The sequence below is a fragment of the Chrysochloris asiatica genome, unplaced genomic scaffold, assembly GCF_000296735.1.
Source record: "Chrysochloris asiatica unplaced genomic scaffold, ChrAsi1.0 scaffold00252, whole genome shotgun sequence".
In the NCBI taxonomy this organism is placed as follows: domain Eukaryota; kingdom Metazoa; phylum Chordata; class Mammalia; order Afrosoricida; family Chrysochloridae; genus Chrysochloris; species Chrysochloris asiatica.
This window is the reverse complement of record NW_006408770.1, coordinates 4,126,359-4,145,972: the sequence shown is the minus strand read 5'-3', so window position 1 is coordinate 4,145,972 and position 19,614 is coordinate 4,126,359. Positions and strand designations below refer to the sequence as shown.

The 19,614-nt window shown below is 38.4% G+C and overlaps 1 protein-coding gene and 1 pseudogene across 2 annotated transcripts in view; both read right to left on the bottom strand.

Moving 5' to 3' along the window:
• Positions 1 to 19,614, bottom strand: part of ATP7A (ATPase, Cu++ transporting, alpha polypeptide) — a 266,921-nt gene that overhangs the window by 101,397 nt on the left and 145,910 nt on the right. For both annotated transcript variants that reach the window (XM_006873741.1, XM_006873742.1), the window contains exon 6: positions 8,326 to 8,487. In XM_006873741.1, the coding sequence (XP_006873803.1) occupies positions 8,326 to 8,487 (162 nt within the window). The remainder of the gene's footprint in view (positions 1 to 8,325; positions 8,488 to 19,614) is intronic.
• Positions 13,727 to 18,757, bottom strand: LOC102839908 (annotated as a pseudogene).

Below are 19,614 nucleotides of genomic sequence, written 5' to 3'. Positions count from 1 at the left end.
AACAAGTTATATGAATTGTTGAATGTGAAACTGATGATGTGCCCTGTAAACTTTCACTCAATCCACAATAAAAACCTTAAATTTAAAAAAAAATATGTAATTACGATCCAAATTCCAATATCAATCTTTTAAAAGATGACAAAACTAACCATTAACTTTATTTGGAAAGGAAAGAGACCTTAGATAAGCAAAGTATTACTTAAGAAGAAGCACAACATTGGAGAATGCTCATTTCCTGATCTCAAAATCTACTAGTCACAGTAGTCACAACAGCCTATTACTGGCAAAATGAAAGAAACATAGATCAGTGTAAACGAATTGAGAACCCAGAAGTAAATTTATCCACAAAGGTCAAAAATACATTAAATGAGCAAGAGATAGTCTCTTCAACAAATTATTCTGGCAAAACCAGAAATGCATTTGCATAAAAATTAAACAAACCGCTTATCTCACACCATATACAAACTCATTTCCCCATTTAAACAGTCTGTTTTACCTTGAAATCTAAACAGGGAAAAAGATGGAGAAAACAATATGTTACAGAGTACCCTCATAGAAAATTAATAAAACTTCACATCAAAATAAAAAAGAAGAAAATCAAAGATATAGTAAACATTAACACAATAGAAATTAAAATGAAAAGAAAACCCCAAAACAAAATAAACTCAGCATGGATAATTATGTGGAACAAAGAAACCAGCAGCACCACAAAAAACACACACAAAGCTAACTGACAACAATCAATTCATATCTATTGATAATTACACTGAATGTAAATGGATTAAATGCACCAGTCAATAGACAGAATAGCAGAATGGATAAGAAAATAGAATCCTTGACAGCAAATGTGACTAAACAGCCCAGTCACAACTGTACTCTCTGAAGCTTCACCCACTGGGCAAGAGCCAATTCCAGATCCTATACCACCTGATCAACAACAGACAGCAGTCAATCCCACCAGCTGATCCCACCCTAAACTGAGGTGCATGAACAGAGAACACTGCACACTTTCATTCTCTAATTATATCCACAGGATACAGTTGATGAAAGCATAAGAACACATCAACATACAATCATCAACTAAATACAAAAACACACTAATTATCTGAAGACTATAACACAATTTTAGGTCACATGAAGAAACAAGAAAGAATGGCTCAAATAAATAACCAAAATATAGAGCTGAAAAATGTTTCTGAAGAAGAAAAAGTAATAAACTAACTGGAAAAAAAAATTCAAATGAATTATATTTAGGTACCTTCAAAGGATTTTGAGATTGAAGAAATCCACAGAAAGACTGAAGAAACCAAGGAGAACACACAAAAAACTTTAGAAGAATTCAGGAAAACATGACAAGAGCAGTCAAATGAATATAAAATTTGAAACAATATAAATTTGCAACTAGAAATCCAGAAGATTAATACTAATATTCCAGAAATGGGCAATACATTCAAAGGGCAAACAAGTAGATTCAAAGCAATGGAAGCCCAAATTAGTGAGCTTGGAGATAAACCACTCAATACTAGTATGCTAGAAACAAAAAGGAATGGAAAAATCCAAAGAAAACCAGGAAGTTATGTGGGACACCATAAAGAGGAGTAACTTACAGGATATCAGAATTCCAGAACAGGAAAAGACAATAAAAGGCACACAGAAAACGGTTGAAGAGATGTTGGAAGAAAACTTCCCTACATCATGAAAGATGAGAAGATAAGCATACAAGAAGCTGAATAAACTCGAAACAGTCCCTACATCATGAAAGATGAGAAGATAAGCATACAAGAAGCTGAATGAGCCCCAAACAGGGTAGATCCCAAAAGAAAATCACCAAGACATATCATAATCAAATTTCCCAAAAAATCAAAACAAAGAAAGAATCCTGAAAGCAGCTCTGGAAAAATAAAAAGTTACATATAAAGGAAAACCAGTAAGAATAAACTCTGATGTCTCAGCAGGGACCATACAGGCAAGAAGGCAATGGGATGAAATATACCAAACTCTGAAAGAAAAAAAAAAAAAATGACAACAAAGAATCACATACCCAACAAAGCTGTCCTTCAAATGTGACAGCAAAATTAGGGCATTTCCAGATAAACAGAATTTAAAGGAATCTGTAATAACAAGACCAACTTTACAAAAAAATTCTAAAGGATGCTCTGTAGACTGAGAACCAACAATAGCAGACAACTACCTAAGATTAACAGACATGACAATACCACCAAGAACTCAATCCAGATACAGAAGCATTTAAAGTAAAACAAACCTATAACACTGAATATAGGAAACCAGAGATATCTATTTATAATGATGTAAACTACAAAGCAAAAAGAGGAAATAGTGTACATACAGAACTTCCAAATGCAAACAAGTCAAGTTGATTTCAAGAGAAAACAGACTGCTTTAAACGGGGTAAGAAATTAATAAATTATAGAGTTACTTCAAAAAAAATTAATATACTTTCACATCAAAATAAAAAAGGAAAATAAAAAAGATTTAGTAAAATTAACACAAAAGAAATGAAAAGATAATCCATAAACAAAATTAAGTTCAGTGCAGAATATTATGTGGAACGAAGAAACTAGCAGCACCACAAAAAACACATAGAAAATAAGAGCAATCAATTCATACCTATCGATAATTACACTAAATGTAAATAGATTAAAGGCACCAGTCAAGAAAGCAGCAGAATGGATACGAAAAGAGGATCCTTTGATACGCTGTCTACAAGAAACACATAAAAAAGATGGGACAGTCTAAATGCTCATCAACAGAAGAACCGTAAACAAAACTTTGGTACAATCACATAATGGAATACTATGCAACACTGAAGAATTATGATGAATCTTTGAAACATTTCACAATATGGATGAACGTAGAACATTATTCTAAGTGAAAGTAATCAATCACAAAAGGACAAATATTATATGAGACCACGGCTGTAAAATGTTGTTTTTTTTAAAAAGGTTTTCTTGGTAAAAGAAACATTCTTTGATGGTTGAGGGGAGTCATAGGCTAAAGGATAGACACATGTCAACATGAGTGACAGGGCAGACAATACACAAGAGGGAAGTTGGCAGAGAAAGGATGAAGGTAATGAGAGACAAATAGAGAAATTCAAGAGTTAAAGTAAATGTAGAGGTAAATAATGTTAACTGAGGGTACACTGAGGGTATTGAAATCAGTCTAATGAAGCAAAGTATATGATTTGTTGAATGCAAAGTTGATGATCTACTCTGTAAACCTTCACTCCATTCATAATAAAAAGTTAAAGAGAAAGAAAGAAACTCAACATGGTTTAAAAATCTAAATGCAAAACCTAGAATGTAACTAAAAACATACACACAGCAGAAAACAAAATAGATGACTAGGACCTCCTAAAAATTAGACCCTTATGTACATCATAAGTTCTCACTAAAAGAGCCCACAGACTGCAGAAATATTTTTACAATTACAAGAAACAAATCTTTAATATTTATAGAAAACTCCAACATCTCTATAAGAAAAAGACAAAATAACCCAATTTAAAAACAGGAAGAGGAAATGAACAGTCACTTCTCTAAGAAGACATTCAGATGGCCAACAAACAAAGGAAGAAATGTTCATGACCATTAGCCACTGTTGTTAAGTGCCATCGAGTCAGTTCTGACTCAAAGCAACCCTGTACAGGGTTTTGAGGAGCAGCTGGTGAATTTGAACCACCAACCTTTCAATTTCATGCCAACCTTGTAGTCCAGTACATTATCGCACAACAATGAGTTATCATCTCACTCCAGCATTTATAGAAAACTAAAAAAAAACCCACCAGAAAACCGCAAATGCTGGTGAGGGTGAGAGACAATAGGACCCTCCTATATTGCTGGATAGACCATAAACTGGTGCAACTACTATAGGAAACGGTATGACGCTTCCTCAAAAAGCTGTAAACAGGAGCCTCTGCATTACAGGTGGAATCCTGAACAGCATCCAGAATCTTCAGAGGTGGGAAGCTTCCTCTTGAAAAGGATGGGCAGACCAGCCTGCAGCAGCTAGAAGAACAGAAGATACTTCTTGAAAGACCGACAGGAAAAATACAAAACAATATAGGCAGACAGACTGATTACTGTAAGAACAAGCAAGTTGCTCACCCAGGAGACATCAAGGCAAGCAGTCGGGTCCTCTCAGAACAAATCCCCTTCCAAGACTAAGACTCAAAGGGAATACACGCTCTGACCAGTGACCATGTTCGTCATCGATAAGGGGAAGTGAGGAAAAAACAGCAATGAAGCTGCAAGCTAAGCCCTACAACGTTCAATAGACTCCTTTGAACGCGGGTGGAGACCTGGGTGGCCATCAGTGAGGCAAGACCTCAGGACTCTTGGGCATAGCCACAGAGTGCTAGAGTGGAGACTGAAGTGCCCAGCTGATAAGAGAAGGCATATGCATAAGAACACCCACACTTGCAGATAATACCCTATTGACCTGGCTTCAATAACTGGATGATCAGAGCTCAACTAGAAGAAGAAAGAAGAGGAAAAAAAGAGTAATCTGATACAATTTGATGAACTTGACCTACACCTATGGATGCAGTAGCTCAAAAGAGGGAAAAAATCTTTACAGCAAGGATCATTCCCAGCCCCTCCATACACAGAGTAGACACGGATGGGCAACTTGGACATTGGCTACCCAAAATGAGGGGGCTACAAAGGCAAGAAGTGACTGGCTTACAAGCTTTCAAGAGGAAACCTAGATCCAGAGGGCGTGGAGGAAGGTAGAATCTCCACTGAGTAGTATCCAATCTGTCTAGGCAGGGCTGATGAAAGGAAATGTGGGTAGGTCTCTTGTGATACAATAGTGAATAATTGTTATCAGGACTGATTATGAGGGTTGGAAATGTAAAGGTAGACTTTTGTATCAAGGAAGGGTGTGATTAACTTTTCAGTCTAGGAGCGGAGGTCCCTGGGACCATCAAGGGAGAACAGCAGAGAGCGGGACCCTACTCAGAGAAGCAGTGATGCCTGAGCTGGAGGCAGAGATGATGATGTAGAGAGATGGAGCAGCTGGGGACTTCAGACCCAGAGAGGGAGAGGGGCTGTGTGTTGACGACCGGAGAGGGGCGGGGACAGTCTTATTGGTTGGTTGATAATACATGGAGGGGATTGTAACCATGGTAATGAAATGATATACGATAGGATGAATGTAAAACTAATGTTCTCCCATGTAAACTATTCCATAATTCACAATGAAACATTAAAAAAAAAAAAAGCTGTAAACAGCAATACTGCATGATACAGCATGATCATGACATAATTAAATATATGTACACTCTGTGACACATCTCATAACAAGGATGAACCTGGAAGATGTTGTTGCTAAGTACTGTGGAGTTGGTTCCAACTTACAGTGACCCTGCACAGGGTTTCCCAGGCTGTAAATCTTTACAGGAGCAGAATGCCCCATCTTTCTCCCATGGAACCGCTGGTAGTTTCGAACTGCCAACCTTGAGGTTAACAGCCCGATTCATAACCACCACGCTACCAGAGCTCCTTTGGAAGATATTATGCTGAATGAAATTAGTCAATCACAAAAGGACAAATACGATATGACACCACTATTATAAAATTTTATGAAAAGATTTTCATGCTAAAAGAATCATTCTTTGATGGGTTACCAGGGGTGGGAGGGAAGAGAGATAATTCACTGGCAAGAAGGTAACTAAGGTGACGGGGAAGACAGATAATAATGAAGACAAGAGAAGACACTGGGAGGAATGCAAGGGGTAAAGGGGATTGAGGTAAATACTCTATATACACAACCCTGCAACAACAGGTAGATACCTGGACAGATACACAGGATGAAAAGGTATGGAAGGGAGAATGGGAGTATATCCACAAATATATAAGGGCTCAACAGAGGATATTTGTACATGCAAATCAACTGCAAAGTTGATTTGAATCACAAGGTTGGCAGTTCAAGCTTACCAGCTGCTCCTTGGAAACCTTATACAGGGTTGCTATGGGTTAAAACCAACTCAACAGCACTTAACAACAACAACCTTTGCTGAAAACACACCTATGATGTAGTAGAGACACCAAAGTTAATTGATAGAGCACAGTCTACAAAGACAATGTTTTACATCCTACTAGAGTCCTGGTGTGGTGCTGTGGGTTTATGCGCCAGACTGCAAAGTCATTTGAACCCGAAGGCCAGTGATTCAAGCTCACCAGTCACTCTTCGGAAACCCTACACAGGGTCGCTATGGGCTGGAACCCACTCGATGGCACTTAACAACAACAACAACACCTGACCTAAGCCATGGTATTCTTAATCGCCTCATATGCATGTGAAAGTTGGACAATGGATAGGAAGACCATAGAAGAATCAATGCGTTTCAATTATGGTATTGGAAAAGAATATTAAAAGAACCATTGATTGCAAGAAGAACAAACAAATCTGTCTTGGAAAAAGTGCAGCTAGAATGCTCCTTAGAAGTGAGGATGGTGAGACTCTGTCTCTTGTACTTTGGACATGTTGTCAGGAGGTAATAGTCCCTGGAGAAGAACATCACGCTTGGAAAAGTGGCGTGTCAGTGAAAAAGGGGAAGACTCCCAACAAGATGGACTGACATAGTGGCAGCAGCAATGGGCTCAAAGGTAACTATTGTGAGATGGCACAGGACAGGACAGTGTTTTGTTCTGCTATGCATAGGGTCACTATGAGTCGGAACCAACTCAAGGGCACCTAATAACAAAAACAACTATATACATACACACACACCTCCTAAAACTTAACAACAAAAAGACAAGCAATCCAATGCAAAAACATAGGCGAAGGACTTGAGTAGACATTTCACCAAAAAAGATATATAGCCAATAAGCACATGAAAATCTACTCAACACTACTAGTCATTAAGAAGATGTAAATCAAAACCACAATAAAATACCACTTCACCCCTACTATGGTGGCAATTATCATAAAGATGGAAAATAAGTGTTGTGGAGGATGTAAAGAAATTAGAACCCTGATGCACTGCTAATGGAATTGTAAAATGGTATAGATGCTGGGAAAAAGTTTACTGACTCCTCAAAAAGTTAAAGATAGAATCACCATATGACTCAGCAATTCTATTTCTAGTTATACACCCCAAAGAATTGAAAAAAGGGGCTTAAACAGATACTTGTACACCAATGCTCACTGCAGTATGATTCACAATAGCCAAAGTGTGGGAACAACCCAAATGAATGGATAAACAAAATGTGGTTCACACATACAATGGGGTATTATTTAGCCATAAAGATAAATCAAATTACAATACATGCTACTACATGGATAAACCTTGAAAACGTTATGCAAAGTGAAACAGATGAAATACAAAATAAATAAATAAATAAAATAGTGTGTGATTTCACTTACGTAACATATTTAAAATAGAAAATGTATTGAAACCAAAGTTTATTAGTGGTAACCAGGGGTAGGTGGGAGGGCATAGTTAGGAGGCATTGTTTAAGGAATACTAAGTTTCTGTTAAGAGTGATGACATATTTGGAAACAGATAGTGGTAATAGCACAACATGGTGAACATAATAATGCCCCTACCTGTTCATATAAGGAGCTCTAGTTCAAATCTACCAGGTGCTCTGTGGGAGAAAGATGAGACTTTCTGCTCCTGTGAAGATGTAAAGCCTCCGAAACCCTATACTGGGTCACTATGAGTCGGAATCGACTTCACGGCACATAACCAACACCACCACCACTTGTCCATATAAAAATGGTTGAAACGTCAAATGTTTTGCTATATACATTTTACCACAACAAAAAATGTAAAAATCATTTACTTTGACATAATAAACAATAAAGCATCTAGCAGAATGCTTCACTTTTTTAGTGATGGCATGTACTTACTTCCCATTTTAAAATACTTTAAATGATTTCTAGTTCTAACTTAAGCCTGGTATTTGCCTTAACTCTTTCTTAATGCAAATGCCAAGAAAAAATGCATACATTCACATCAAATTTTAAGATACATATTGCTTAAAAGGGTTAGAATTTTTTCACTGTCTCTATGTAATGCACTGGGAGCACAGTGGCTCTATAGGATAAGCAGTGGACTGCTTACTACAAGGTCAGTAGTTCAAGTCCACCAACTGCTTCGTGAGAGAACGATGAGGCTTTCTGCTCCCTCAAAAGATTTACAGCTTTAAAAACCCTATGCGAAAAAAAAACCTATGCGAGGTTGTTATAAGTCAGAACTAACCTGACTGAACTTAACAACAACATGTGATGCAAAACAAGAAATTCAAGAAAGCACTGTTAGGGAAGGACACAGAAATGCAAACTTTTGGCACTTACTTCAATTGTATGGATAATATCCCTGGGACCAATAACTTCTGGGTCATATTTAATATGCGCTTTGTTGGTTGCCAGAGCCACAGAACAGTAGAAAATTCCTCTGTGTTTTGTGAGGGTAGACTCTATTTTATGTACGCAGGAAGCACACGTCATTCCTTTTACCTGTTAGAGAGAAAGTCTTTGTTATTAAAAAATGTGCTTTCTCTTCCATAAACATGCAGAGAGTTATTTCTTTTAACTAAAATAAGGCTTATAACATGAGATTATCACATAGAATCTTATCTGAATTCTTAACATGCTTTAAATATGATGATAAGAATACCATTTTTAAACCACATTGAAGTTCTAGTCCTAGCTGTAACAGGCTTGATAGACTTTGAGGATTTAATTTTCAAAACCCTTCTCTTCCTATCACTACTGCTCAGTAATAGAGGATTTGACATCTATCACTGTTTCGTATCCAATGCCTTGCTTCCTTCTTGAAGCCTTTATTACTACTTTTAGTGTGGTTAATGGATAGTGTCTTAGTTATCTGGTGCTGCTATAACAGAAATGTTCCAAAAGTGGATGGTTTCAACAAACAGGAATTTATTTTCTCATAGTTCAGGAAGCTAAAAGTTTGAATTCAGGGCACCAACTCTAAGGGAAGGTTTTCTCTGCAGGCTCTGAGGGAAGGTTCTTGTATTTTGAGATTCGGTTTCCAGGTTCTTTGGAGATCTCTATGTGGCGTGGCATCTACCTTCCCCTATCTCTGCTTTCTTGCATGTTTATTTAATCTCTTTTATATGTGAAAAAATATGGACCCAAAATACACCCTATATAATTCCTGCCTCATTAATAGAACAAAGACAACCAAATCAAATGGGCGTACAACCACTGACATGATGATTAGGATTAACAATACATATTTTGAGGGCGCATAATTCAATCTGTTTAGGTAGTTGCAGTGTAGTGAATTATGTCTCTCTTTTTAAAATGTTTTTATTGTGAATTGAGTGAAAGTTTACAGGGCAGAACATCAGTTTTACATTCAACAAATCATACACCTTGTTTCATTACAATGATTATAATCCCCTCCATGTACCATCAGTTAACAGTATTTCTCTCTATCTCTTTTTTTAAACACTCAGGCATATATAATTTACACCATCAAAGGGGACAATCTACAAGTAAGCCTCCTGGCTACCAGCTTTCAGTCCCTCTCTTTCCATGAATCTAGAGTCCTCAGCTGCTCCCTCTCTTCATGTCCCCATCTGTACCTCCATCTCTGATGTCACTGCTTCTATGGATAAAGTCCTACATTCCGATTGTGCTCTTCTCCCTTGATGGTCCTAGACTGTAAGATTAACTACTCCCCCATTTTTGTAACAAAATTTCTACCTTTATAATTGTGACAGTCACAATTAGTCATGATAACAATTATTCACTATTGAAACATAAGAATCTTATCCCCATCTTTTTACAACTCATCTAGACAAGATGAAAACTATACAGTGGGGACTCTATCTTCCCCCACACCCTCTTAAACTAAACTCCCTCTTGAAACCTTGTAAGCCAGTCAGTTCTTGCCTTTAATGCCCCCTCATTTTAGTGTGGCAGCAGTGGTGAAGTTGGCCCAGGATCGGACATTGTTTCGTTCTGCTGTGCATGGGGTCTCTATGAGTCGGTTCCGACTCAATGGCACCTGACAATAACAACAACATTTTAGATAGCCAAAATCTAAGTTGCCCATCGCTATCTACTCTGTGTACAGAGGGGGCAGCACTGATACTTGATATAACTCGTTCCCTCTCTGTTGGTACAGTTACTACCTCCAATAGTATAGGTCAAGTTCATCAAATTGTAGCAATTTACCCTCTTTTCCTTGACCAAAAATTGTTTGTTTGCTTGCTTGCTTTTAATCCTCCTCTAGTTAAGTTCTGATCATCAAGGCTAGGTCAAATGGGTACTATCTGCAAGTTTGGATGTTCTTCTGTGTCTCCCCTCACTTCATATCAGCTGGATGCTTCATTCTCAGCTATAGTCCTCCATGACTATGTCCTTGTCCATGCGCTCAGATGTCCCCAGGTCTCACCACCAGCCCTTCCTCTTCTCTCTCTCATCTCCAGGTCAACCGGAGTCCATGGAACATAGTAGAACTAAGCCCATTTCTTTATTGCTGCCTTCCCCCTTCTTTCACACACCATTAGACCAACGTGGTCATCAGCAAGCTTACATGCCTGCTCATGTGTTCCCTTTGAGTTTTTCAGTCTTAGAAGGGGGTTTAGTTAGGTCTTTTCTAGACATAGTTTGTAACTCCCTCCAAAGGACCATTTTTCCCTGCTGGGTCTAGGTAAGAGAAGGTGGGAAAAGATACTGGTAGGATGCCATGATTCAGCTGTGGATGCTAACAGAGTTAATTATAGTTGTAAAAACTTGAAACTCTAACATAGGTATAAAATAAGCCATCTCAAAAGTAGGAGAGGGGGATCTCACTACCATTAAAAAGAAAGAGCCAGAAGTGGAGCATATCCACTGAATAACCTCTACCTAGAGACAGAAAACTGTGATACAGTAGGAGTACAGCAGTTGAACCAAGAACCAGAGGACGAGACAGAGCAGGGAGCTTCCCAGTCCACAGAGCAAGTAAAGCTCAGTGACTCTGGGCTTGCTTGCAGAGTGGGTGCCTCCAGAAACTCAACTGGGCCGGCCAGGTTTGCTCATCCATGGAACTAGAGACAAGTGCCTTTAGGCTGAGGTTTATGGTGGGGTGGGGTGTACTCTGGGCACTCATCAGCAATCCTAAAAGAGCTTTGTAACATTGGTCGAACAGAGAGGCCTGCCTATGGAAATGGCTGAGGAAAAAATAGCCTGAATAAATGGAGCCGTGAGCTATACTGATTCTGAATTGTAACCTATTAACTTCCCTAGTAAATCCCGTAACTGTGAGTATTGCCACTAAGTTCTGTGTGGCCATTGCACTGAATTATCAGACCCAGCTGAGTAAATGGTGGGGGTGAGATATGGTTGTTGTCATATTTTGCAGCAGTGAAGTTATTTGTCTTTGTCTAAAAAATGTATTTTTCCTATATATCAAATAAGGTTATAGCTTAATTGGGTGTTAAATGATAAAGTGGCAGGATTTCTGAAGTGACTGTGAAGAACTCATCAAATCCTCTTCCAAAAAGCAATAACCAGACTGCAAATAATTGACAAAACAACCACTTATTATATACTCCTGAGAGTTTTGGTGTGCAACCCCCTGCACTACACACACACAAGAATAAGCAAGCTGTTCACCAGGATGCCATCAAGGCAAACAATCAAGTTCCTTCAGGAAAAACTCCCCTCTAAGACTGAAACTCAAAGGGAACACACAAACAGGCATACAAGCTTGCTGGTGACCACATTGGTATACTGGTGAGTGGAAGAGGAAAGGCAGCAATGAAGAAATGGGCTGAGTTCAACCACAATCCATTGACTCCCGGTGACATGGAGATGAGATAGCGAGGAAGAAGGGCTGGTTGTCCAAAGTGTGGTGAGACCTGGGGACACTTAAGCCCATGGACAAGGAAATAGACCCAGAGGCTATAACTGAGAGTGAAGCATGCAGCTGATATGAAGTGAGGGGAGATGCACAAGAACACTCAAACGTACCCATTTGACCAAGTCTCGATGGCTTGAAAATCAGAACTCGACTAGAGTAAGATTACAAAAAAAAAATTTTTTTTTGATAAAGGAAACAAGGGTAAATTGCTACAATTTGATGAACCTGACCTATACTCAGAGCAGTAGTTACTCTAAATACCAACAAGAGGGAAAGAGTCTTCACATCAAGTATCAATGCTCTGTACACAGGGTAGATTGGGATGGGCAACTTAGACATTGGCTACCTAAAATGAGGGGCGATAAAGGCACGAAGTGACTGGCTTACTAGGTTTCAGGAGGGAGTATAGCTTAAGAGTGGGGGTGGGGTGGGGAGAAAGAGTCCCCACTGAATAGTTTTCATCTTGTCTAGAAGGGTCTGGTGAAAAGAGATGGGGATAAGATTCACATAATTCAATAGTGTATAATTGTTATCCTGACTAATTGCAACTGTCACAATTGTAAAGGTAGAAGTTTTGTAACAAAAACAGGGGAGTGGTTAATTTTACAGTCCAGAAACAGAGGATCCTAGGACCATCAAGGGAGATATCTTGACTGATAATTTCTGTATTAATCAACATTTGAGCTATGTCAAAGTTTTTGTTTGTTTTTTAAAAAAGCTACAATAAATACTCTTGAGTTCATCTCTTTGTTTATATAGTTAATTTCTAGAAGGAGATTCTCTGGGTTCAAAACCAGAATAGTTTCCATTTTAATTGCTAATTTACACTTTAAAGTGGCTATAACAATTTATAATACAGAAAATGCTACATCTTTGGATACCATAATAATTCATCTTTGCCAACATAAACCTATTGCCATTGAGTCATTTCTGATTCACAGTGACCCCACAACAGTGAGTAAAACTGCTCCTTAGAGTTTCCAAGGGTAATAATCCTTATGCAAACAGTCTAATTTTTATACCATAGAGTAGTTCGTGTGTTTGAACCGCTGACCTCGCAGTTTGCAGCAAAACGTGTAACCCAATATACCACCGGGGGGCTCCATAATTGGTAAAAATATTTTAATTTTCAACTTTTATATTTATGAAGTTTATTTTCAGACTCACTTAATTTGGTTTCTAGAAATATACATTTTTAATTCATTACATCTTTGACTTCTTCATTTTAGCCATTATGCTTGCTATTAGGGTCCTCTATTTTTTTTTAAGAGTGACATCCCATAGAATTTCATGGAAAATCAGAAACAAATGTATTGAAGGTCTCAGAGTGTTTCTTCTCTTTTATCATCAAAAAATTGGTCATCTCTACCTAATATATTGGAGTTCTCAATTCATTGATACCATCTGAGTGAAAAGAACTTTTACCAGATATACTCAGGATAACACATAGTCCTTATTTTGATACAATTTTCTTTTAAAGCCTGAACTACAACTTTTCTGTTTGTAATGGATTCCCACCATTTGATTGAATCTATCTAAACTCCTATCTCCATATGCCTGATGTTAACTCATACTACCAGGGGCTCTTTCACTTTCAGCTGTCATAGCAGACATGCCGATGTGCATAGGCAGGTACAGACCCAATCCTAGCACTGGAGGAAGATGCATTTCAGTAGTTTTAATAAGAATTTTTTTCACACACAAACAGTATCTGATAGTCTATTTAAGATTAATGAAGGAAAAAACCAAACACACTGCTTAGAAACAATTATCCACAGATCAAAAGCCAACAAAATCTTTTTCCTAACATTAAAACAATATACTTCTTTGTAGAAGAAGATAACTGCTTGTAATAAATCAGGAGATGGCTTCATATTAATCATACTTTTCATATACTTCAAATTTATACTTAAAAGCTTTCTCTTCCTGGACATCAGAAAGAAACCATGAATATTCTGGGAGAAGTTTGAATTTCTCTAAGTCAGTTTCCCACCACTTGTCTGTCAGTTTGTCGTACTGTGATGGTTTGTGTGTTGCTGTGATTCTGGAAGCTATACCATGGGTATTTTAAATACCAGCAGGGTCACCCACAGTGGACAGGTTTCTGCTGAGCTTCCAACAAACACAGACTAGGAAGAAGGAGAGACGGACTACTTCCAAATATTTAGTCACTGAAAACCTTATGAATAGCAGTGAAACACTGTCAGTACCAGAATACTGAATATTGAAATATGATTAACAGCACCAGAATATTGTCAGATATAATGCCAGAAGATGAGCCCCTCAGGTTTGAACTCACTCAAAATGCAACTGAGGAAGAGCTGCCTCCTCAAAGTAGAGTTGACCTTGATGGTGTGAATGGAGTAAAGCCCTAGGGACCTTCATTTGCAGATGGGACAAACTCAAAAGAGAAACGGCTATAAACATCCATTAATAATCAGAACATGGAATGTACTTAACATGAATCTAGGAACGTTGGAAATTGTCAAAATGAAATGGAAGGCATAAACATCGATAACCCAGGCATTAGTGAGATGAAATGGACTGGTATTGGCCATTTTGAATCTGACACTCACATAGTTTACTATACGATGAAAAACAAATTGAAGAGAAATGCTGTCACATTCATCATCAAAAAGAACATATCAAGATGTGTCTTGAAATAAAAACCTGTCTATGATACGATAATATCTATATGCCTACACGGAAGACTAGTTAATACCACTGTTATTCAAATTTACACACCAAAAGCTAAAGCAAGTAATGATGAAACTGAAGAATTCTATCAACTTCTTCAGTCTGAAATTGAAAAAACATGAAATCAAAATGTACTGATAATTAACGGTGATTGGAATACAAAGGTTGGAAACAAACAGAAAGGATCAGTAGCTGGAAAATCTGGCCTTGGTGATAGAAGCAATGCTGAAAAGCACACGACTTCTTCATTGCAAATACTGTTTTTAAACAACATAAAAGATGACTATACACATGGATGCTGTTGTTAAGTGAGGTCAAGTCAGTTCCTACTCACAGCAACCCTGTATAGGGTTTCCAAGGAGAGGTTGGTCAGCTTGAACGGTCAAACCTTGCAGTTCAAACCGACCTTACAGTCTAGCGCATTAACCTACAGTGCCACACCAGAACATAGGAACACTGAATGGTTTAAAATTAGGAAAGGTGTGAACCAGGCTTCTAGTCTTTCACTACACTTATTCAATCTATATGCTGAACAAATAATCCCAAAAGAAAAATGTAGCATCACTATTAGAGGAAGATTAATTAACAACCTGCCATATGCAGATGGTACAACCTTGCTTGCTGAAAGCTAAGAGGACTTAAAATACTTAACTAATGAAGACCAAGACCAATAGCTTTTGTTATGGGGTGCATCTCAATGTAAGGAATACAAAAATCCTCACCACTAGACAAATAAACAACATCCATATACATCGAAAAAAGTTGAAGTTCTCAAAGACTTCCTTTTGCTCAGATCAACCATCAACACTCAGGTAAGCAGCAGATATCAAAGGATGTATTGCATTGGGCTAATGTGCTGCCCAAAATCTCTTAAAGAGCAAAGATGTCAGTATAAGGACTAAGATGTGCTTGACCCAAACCATGGTATTTTCAATAACCTCATATGATTGCAAAAGTTAGACAGTGAATAAGGAAGACCACAGAAGAATTGATGCATTTGAGTTATGGTGTTAGAGAAGAATATTTAAAGTACCATGGACTGCCAAAAGAACAAAGAGATCTGAGTTGGAAGAAGTACAGCCAGAGTGCTCCTTGGAAGCCAGGATGGCCAGAGTTCATCTCTCTTACATCAGACATATTGCCAGGAGGGACCTGTCACTGGAGAAGGATATCATGACTAATAAAATGGAGGGTAGGAGCAAAAGAGGAAGACCCACAGCGAGATGGATTGGCACAGTGGCAAAAGCAATAGGTTCAAATGTAGCAATGATTGTGAGGTTGGTCTGGGACTGGACAGTGTTTCATTATGTTGTACACAGTGTTGCTATGAGTCGATACCAACTCAATGGCACCTAACAGCAACAAAAACATCACAAGGACCTCACCAGATGGCATACACAGAAATCAAACTGACATCTATGGAAAGAGACAGTGGAAAAGCTCTATATCATCAGCCAAAACAAGGCCAGGGGCAGACTGTGGAACAATTCAAGCATAAGCTAAAGAAAATTAAAACAAATTCATAAGAGCCAAAATATGACCTTGAATATATCCCACCTGAATTTAGAGATCATTTGAAGAACAGATTTCATGCATTAGATACTCAAGCCCAAAGACCAGAAGAGTTGTGGGATGACATCAAGAACATCATACAGGAAGAAAGCAAAAAGTCATTAAGACAAGAAAGTAGGAAAAGATCAAAATGGATGTCAGAAGAGACTCTGAAACTTTAGCATAGAGATGCTAAAGTAAATGGAAGAAATGAGGAGGTACAAAAGCTGAACAGAAAATTTCAAAGATCAGCTCGAGAAGACAAAGTCAAGTATTATAATAAAATGTGCAAAGATCTGGAGTCAGAAAACCAAAAGGAAGAACACGCTCAGCATTTCTCAAGCTGGGGGAACTAAAGAAAAAATTCAAGCCTCAATTTTTGTTATTGAAGGATTCTTTGGGCAAATTATTGAATGATGCAGAAAGCATCAAAAGAAGATGGAAGGAACATAAAGAGTAACTGTACCAAAAGGAAATGGTTTATGTTCAACCATTTCAAGAGGTAGCATATGATCAAGAGCCAATGATACGGAAATAGGAAGTCCAAGGTGCATGGAAGGAATTGGCAAAGAACAAGGCACCAGGAATAGATGGAATAAAAATTGAAATCTTTCAAGAAAGTGACGTGGCACTCACTCATCTTATGCTAAGAAATTTGGAAGACAACTATCTGGCCAACTGACTGGAAGAGATCCGTATTTGTGCCCATTCCAAAGAGAGGTGACCCAACAGAATGCAGAAATCATTGGACAGTATCTTTGCTATCCCATGCGAGTAAAGTTTAACTAAAGGTAATACAAAAACAGCTGCAAGCATACATTGACAGAGAACTTCCAGAGGTTCAAGCCGGATTCAAAAGAGGAGGTGGAATGAGGGATAACATTGCTGATGCCCGATGGATCTTGGCTAAAAGCACAGAATATCAGAAGGATGTTTATCTGTGCTTAATTGACTAAGCAATGGCTTTTGATTATGTGGATCATTACAAACATTGCAAAGAATGAATATTCCAGAACACTTAATTGTGCTCATGAGAAACCTGTACATATACCAAGAGGCAGTAGTTCAAATAAAACAAGAGAACACAGAAAGATTGAAAATTAGGAAAGCTGTGAATCAGAGTTGTATTCTTTCACCATATTTATTCAATCTGTATGCTGAGCAAATAATCCGAGAAGCTGGAATATAGGAAGAAAAACATGACATCAAAATTGGAGGAAGACTCATTAACAACGTAAGATATGCAGATCCTACAACCTTGCTTGCTTAAAGCCAAGAGGACTTAAAGTACTTACTGATGAACATCAAAGACCACCTCAATGTAAAGGAAACAAAAATTCTCACCACTGGACCAATAAATAACACCCATATAAATGGAGAAAAGATTGAATTTGTCAAAGACTTCATTTTGCTCCAATCAACCATCAACACTCATAGAAGAATCAGGCAAGAAATCAAACAACATACTTCATTAGGCAAATCTGTTGCACAAAACCTCTTTAAAGTATTCAAGAGCAAAGATGTCAGTAAGAGGACTAAGTTGCACCTGACTCAAGCCATTGTATTTTCAATAACCTCATATGCATGTGAAAGTTGGACAGCGAATAAAGAAGACCACAGAGGAATTGATGCATTTGAGCTACGGTGTTGGAAGAGAATATGACTGGGATGGGGGCAGTATGGGGGGCAAGCTTGCAGGGTATACCCTTTGGTTGGTTAATGATGCATGGAGGGGATTGTAACCATGGCAATGAAACGATATCTAATAGAATGAATGTAAAACTAATGTTCTCCCATGTAAACTATCGTATAATTCACAATGAAACATTAAAAAATAAATAAAGAGAAATAGCAAAAATAAAAAGTATCATAGACAGCCAAAAGAACAAATATATCTGTGTTTGAAGAATTACAGTCACAGTGCTCCTTGGAAGTCAGGATGGCCAGAGTTCATCTCTCAGACTTCAGACATATTGTCAAGAAGGACGAGTCTATGGGGAAGGAGATCATGTTTGATAAAATGGAGGGTCTGAAAAAACCAGAAAGACCCCCAACTAGATGAATTTGCACAGTGGCAGCGCAATGGGTTCAGGCATAGCAACAACCTTGATGTTGGCCCAGGACTGGCTAGTGTTTCATTTTGTTGTTCATAGGGTCACTATGAGTCCGTGGCAACTCAATGGCATCAATTTCAGGAAAAAAGATGTCACTTTCAAATTCCTGCATCATCCTTATTATAAGCAGTTGAACATGGCATGGCTGGTTCATGGCATCCTTATACACAGAAATGGTTCCTACTATTCAAACTTTGTCTACTTTATTTCCCAATTCTGGTTGCTCAGTAAGTTTTAAGGAATCATCCAGACTTTTGGCAAGTAAATGAGCTCCTTGTTGGGGGTTCCTTGAGTTCTTCACTGAGAATCAAGTTAATTCTATCTTTCAAAGGTCTACTCTTCTCAAGAATGAGGAACCAGTTCTTCCTACTCATAAGTACCAAATTCTGTTTACCTTCTACTGATTAGGTTGTGGTCATGATCATTCTTTGGAAATATCAGAATTTATTCCTGAAATGGGGGGGGGGGAGCAGGGTAGGTCTCCATTCTTGCCCATACCCATGTCCCGGGACACAGCTACGAGGAAGTTTAGCAGACGAACCATGACAGCCAACAGTGAACACCTCTGCACTCACGCAGGAAGCCTGGATTCCTTGAGAAGCTTGGCGCAGAGCTGTGGATACTTCACTCCCTTGTTCCTATTAAAACAAACTTCCACCCACTGCCTCGCCTCCCATCCCACCACATTGTAGGATCCTGATGTGCTCGCTTCCGTGGAAACCCAGGAACTGTGGCCATGGGCTCAAGCTCCCCTGCTTAGCCTTCTCCCTTGGCTGCCATTCCGTTCCTGTAATGTCTCTCCGGAAGCCTGCCTCTGATGGCTTTTGCAGGCAGTTTTGAATAGATTTTTCTGATCTGCGGGAAGCCAGTAGTTCACCTTGTTCCTCACCATTGCAGCCGAGAAAACAGCCTGAATAGGGTTTGGTATATGGTGTGAGATATGGATCCTGGGTTTTTTAGGGGGTTTTTTACATGTAAGAATCCAGCTTTCCCAGTGCCATTTATTTAAAAGATTATTCTTGCAATCACTGAATGGACTTTGTGCCATTCAACTGTCAAAAGATGTATGGGCTTACTTCTGGACTTTAAATTCTATTATATTGGTCTGTTTGCCCAAGAGTATGAGTATGAGTATTCCATGAGGAATCTGTACATGGACCAAGAGGCAGTTGTTTGAACAGAACATGGAAACATCGAGTGATTTTAAATTAAGCAAGGTGTGTGACACGATTGTATTCTTTCACCATACTTATTCAACCTGTATGCTGAGCAAATCATCTGAGAAGCTGCATTATATGAAGAAAAAAGAGGCATCAGGATTGGAGGAAGACTCATTAACAACCTGTGATATGCAGATGATACAACCTTGCTTGCTGAAAGTGAAGAAGACTTAAAATATTT